This window comes from Montipora capricornis, chromosome 4 (assembly GCF_036669925.1).
Source record: "Montipora capricornis isolate CH-2021 chromosome 4, ASM3666992v2, whole genome shotgun sequence".
NCBI lineage: Eukaryota > Metazoa > Cnidaria > Anthozoa > Scleractinia > Acroporidae > Montipora > Montipora capricornis.
The window spans coordinates 25556510-25560234 of record NC_090886.1 but is presented as its reverse complement, the minus strand read 5'-3'; the positions used below and the strand labels follow the sequence as shown (position 1 = coordinate 25560234).

The 3725-nt window shown below is 37.1% G+C and overlaps 1 protein-coding gene across 1 annotated transcript; it reads left to right on the top strand.

The window, feature by feature from the left end:
• Window positions 1–1103: 1103 nt before the first annotated feature.
• Window positions 1104–2258, top strand: LOC138044559 (5-hydroxytryptamine receptor 1B-like). The gene has a single exon (XM_068891041.1). It carries the CDS (start codon window positions 1118–1120, stop codon window positions 2069–2071), a length of 954 nt encoding a protein of 317 aa, XP_068747142.1. The 5' UTR covers window positions 1104–1117; the 3' UTR covers window positions 2072–2258.
• Window positions 2259–3725: the final 1467 nt, after the last annotated feature.

Genomic DNA, 3725 nt, shown 5'->3' with positions numbered 1-3725 from the left:
GAATGTTCTACCGTCGAAAATATGTTGCACTTAAAAATAACGTTGTACGAGCAGAGAGGGGGGGGGGGGGGCATAGGAGGAGGAGGCAGAGTGACATTTTTTGTAGATGAAAATAGTATCCATCACCTACGCTTTTTTATATTTGATGAATATTTTTAGACAATACTGTGAGTAATGTAGAGGAACAAGACTTCAATGTGACCTTTCAGAAATGTCTCTTGTATTTTGACTCGTCCTACGGGCTCGCCAAAATACAGTGAGACTCGTAAAAATATCCCACGATACCACACACTAAATCGTCCAATAAAATTTTTTTTCCCTTGAATTACTATCTGTTCCAGACTCTGTCGGTATACCGATTGCGATAGGATGTGAAATGGCAGGTGACAAGCAAGTAAAATATAAACCATATGTATACATTTTTACATAAATTCTATTTCGATGGGATGACTTGTATTGACATGAGTTGATTGACGACCGATAGAATAAATGAAATCAATATAACTAAGAAAGTCATGAATTCCCAGTGTCGAGCACTGGGTTGGCTCATCCCTAACAGATGTATGAATAATTAACAATTATTCTTGGAGGGCGCGCTGCAAATGAAGGGGTAGATAACCAACGAGGCACGTATCGCCGAGTTGGTTATAATCAGTTTATATCCTTCAAGCCCGAGTAGAATAATTGTTTTATTAAAAACCACAGCATCAACAACTCTTCTTTGGTGTCCCCGGGGGTAGTGTTGTCGACGAAAGCATCGATTTCTGCCTCGGTCAATTCTGGTCCAAAAGTGCTTTTGTAGGCCATTTTTTCTCAGAGCTACAAAAGTGTTTTCAGCCTGCATGTTGGGAACCAATCAAAATGCTGGAAATCTAATATCCGTAGTTCAGTTTTTAATAATTAATTTACACATTTTTGTTGATCAAGTCAAAGTATTGTCATATAAATTACTTTTATTTACACAACTTGATCAGAATTTGGGCTCAACATGCAACTAGAGTTTTCTTTATCTTTGTTTCCCTTAATAAAAGGTGTAAACAGAAGAAAAGCAGGTGACATTAAATATAACCAGTATTCATCAACGTGTATGCATAAGGCGGCAGTTGAAACTTCCAAAATGGTGAACTGTACTGAATACGGAAACTCATCAAACATAACAGCGATGAGGATAATCTTTGTTTATAACAGTCCATTTGTTTTACTTATTTTTCTTCTCAACATTTTTTTTGCTATCACAGCCATACTGGGCAATACTCTTATCCTCATTGCGCTCAACAAAGTATCTTCTATTCATCTTCCAACAAAACTATTGTTTCGTTGCCTGGCGGTGACTGATCTTTGCGTTGGCCTTATCGTACAGCCATTGTTCATCGTTTATATACTATTGGGGGTCATCTTACGTACAAACTGGAGTGGAATTTTCTTACTGTCCAAGAGCTGGGAAACTTTAATTTTTATGTTGTGTGGAGTTTCGTTCCTTACAGCCGCTGCCATTAGTGTTGACAGGTTTCTCGCGCTGTCCCTGGGGCTGAGGTACAGACACACAGTGACGCCAAAGCGAGTTGCAGCAGTTATTGCCCTTTTATGGCTAACTTGTATTTTACTTGGAGTCATAAACATTTTTTGGAGCGTTCACGTCGCCTGTAGTGCATCTCTTGTTCTCTGTGTAATTTCCCTGTTCATCTCAGTCTTTTCGTACAGTAAGATCGTCGTCAGTCTGCGAAAGCGTCAAGTTCAAGTGCAACCACACTTTCGCCGCGAACAGGCGAACGGCAGGGAAATACCACTGAACATTGCACGATACAAAAAGAGCGTCTATAGCATAGCCTGGGTGCAGTTTGCAATGGTTGTTTGCTATTTGCCGCCTGTTGTTTTCTTGCTTATGTTAACATCACCAATGGTCGAATTTGGTGAATTTGGATATGAAGCAAATTTTTTTTTTATGCTCTGTTCATTGACAACTACCTATTTGAACTCATCTCTTAACCCGATTCTATACTGCTGGAGGATACCTGAAGTCAAAGAAGCAATTAAGAATACAGTGAAACATATTTGCTGTCCTGTAAATTAATCTCGTCACATACCTTTTTACCTTTTTAACAACTTTAGTCTCACTACGCTGAGGTTATGCAATTCAGTATTCGAGAAACCACCCACAAAAATGTATCGAAAGTAATATTGTAAAATCATAGTTAGAGTATTTGCACGCTATTTCCAGACAAGGCACTTGGTGTGATGGTCTTATAGTGCAGGCTGTTGCAAATGCCTTCGCATATCATAGAATTCCAAAACAGTTTTGAGAGAACAGTCACCTTACGAGTAGAGCCAAGTTCGATATAATCAGGCCTCGTAAATGAATTCACTCCAAACGTCTGTGAAATATTCAGAACAGTACCACCAGATAATCAGTCTAGCTCTCTTATAGTTATTAGGAAAATACATGAATCTGAAAGTTCCGCTAATGAAAAGAAATCTTATATGCAAACATGCATGTTACAATTTGTTATTAAATTGATTCACCGGTGAAACATACTTGAAATGTTTTAGAAAAATACAATCGTTTCTATTTCACTGTACACATTAACTTGCTCGAGATGATTTCACATTACATAACTGCTAGTGCATATTTAACACTCAATATCAATTATACAATGTTCCGATTTTTGTATTTGTAGATCGATTTGATATGAGCCCGGAGACAATAAATCACATCTGTAATGGTGATTCTTGCCTTGAAAATACGATGAACCTGTCATGTCTTTACCCAATATTATACATCACATTGCCCATAATCCAAAACCATTTTAAATTATTTTACTTACAACAATCAATACACTCTCTTATTAAAGATAACAATGCTTTCATTATTTGTCTTGCTATAAAGATTTTGCGTACAGACACATGCACGCATTGCGTACCTATTTAATGTTAACATAAGTTTTCAAGTCGATCTAATATGAATGATGATGAAGTTAACATTTAAGACAACTGTGCATTAACAGCCAGCTTTCTGTTATACTTCGATCCAAAAGTCGTTTCTGAGCTTAACACTGACTTAACATGCGACCGGACCACTTACCAGTTAGCTCAGGTGGTAGAGCAAAGGAAAACTCGGGGTCTGTAAATGCTTATACTCTTTTTTCTTCTCGGAGAAGGAGAATGACCCATAGGACCCAACACTTGTTCATATTAAAAGAGCCCACATTCTGTTTGCAAAGACAAGGGCACGTATTTCCCATTGTAGTCGTCCGGCCTAAGGTCGTACGTAATGTGTTTCTGTCAACTAGCACCTTTATGCAGACAACGGATGTATTTGAGCATAAATTTTATGGGTGTTAACCTTTGCGATCAATGCGAGAGGTTACAATCTGCGTCAAAAGTCGTTGAGAAACCTTGTTAAAGGAGAACAACATTCAAACTGTTCACATTATACTGGTGATATAAACAAGAGAACAAGAGAACAAATGAAAGATAAATATATTCTATATACAAGGCTAAAAGTTAAAAAAAAATAAAAGATACTTTTAAAAACGCAATGTGGATTAGTGCATTGTCCAAGTTAAATGTCAAGAAAAATGCCAAGAAAAACAAAGAGGAAAAAGGAAGGAGAGGTTTGGAGACGTTGTCAAGTTTTGGAGTATTAAAATACAAACTTCTGTAGAAGAAAACAACCTGCCTTTTATGATTTGTTTTTGGAAATCAATACTTAAATCATGTAATTTTTT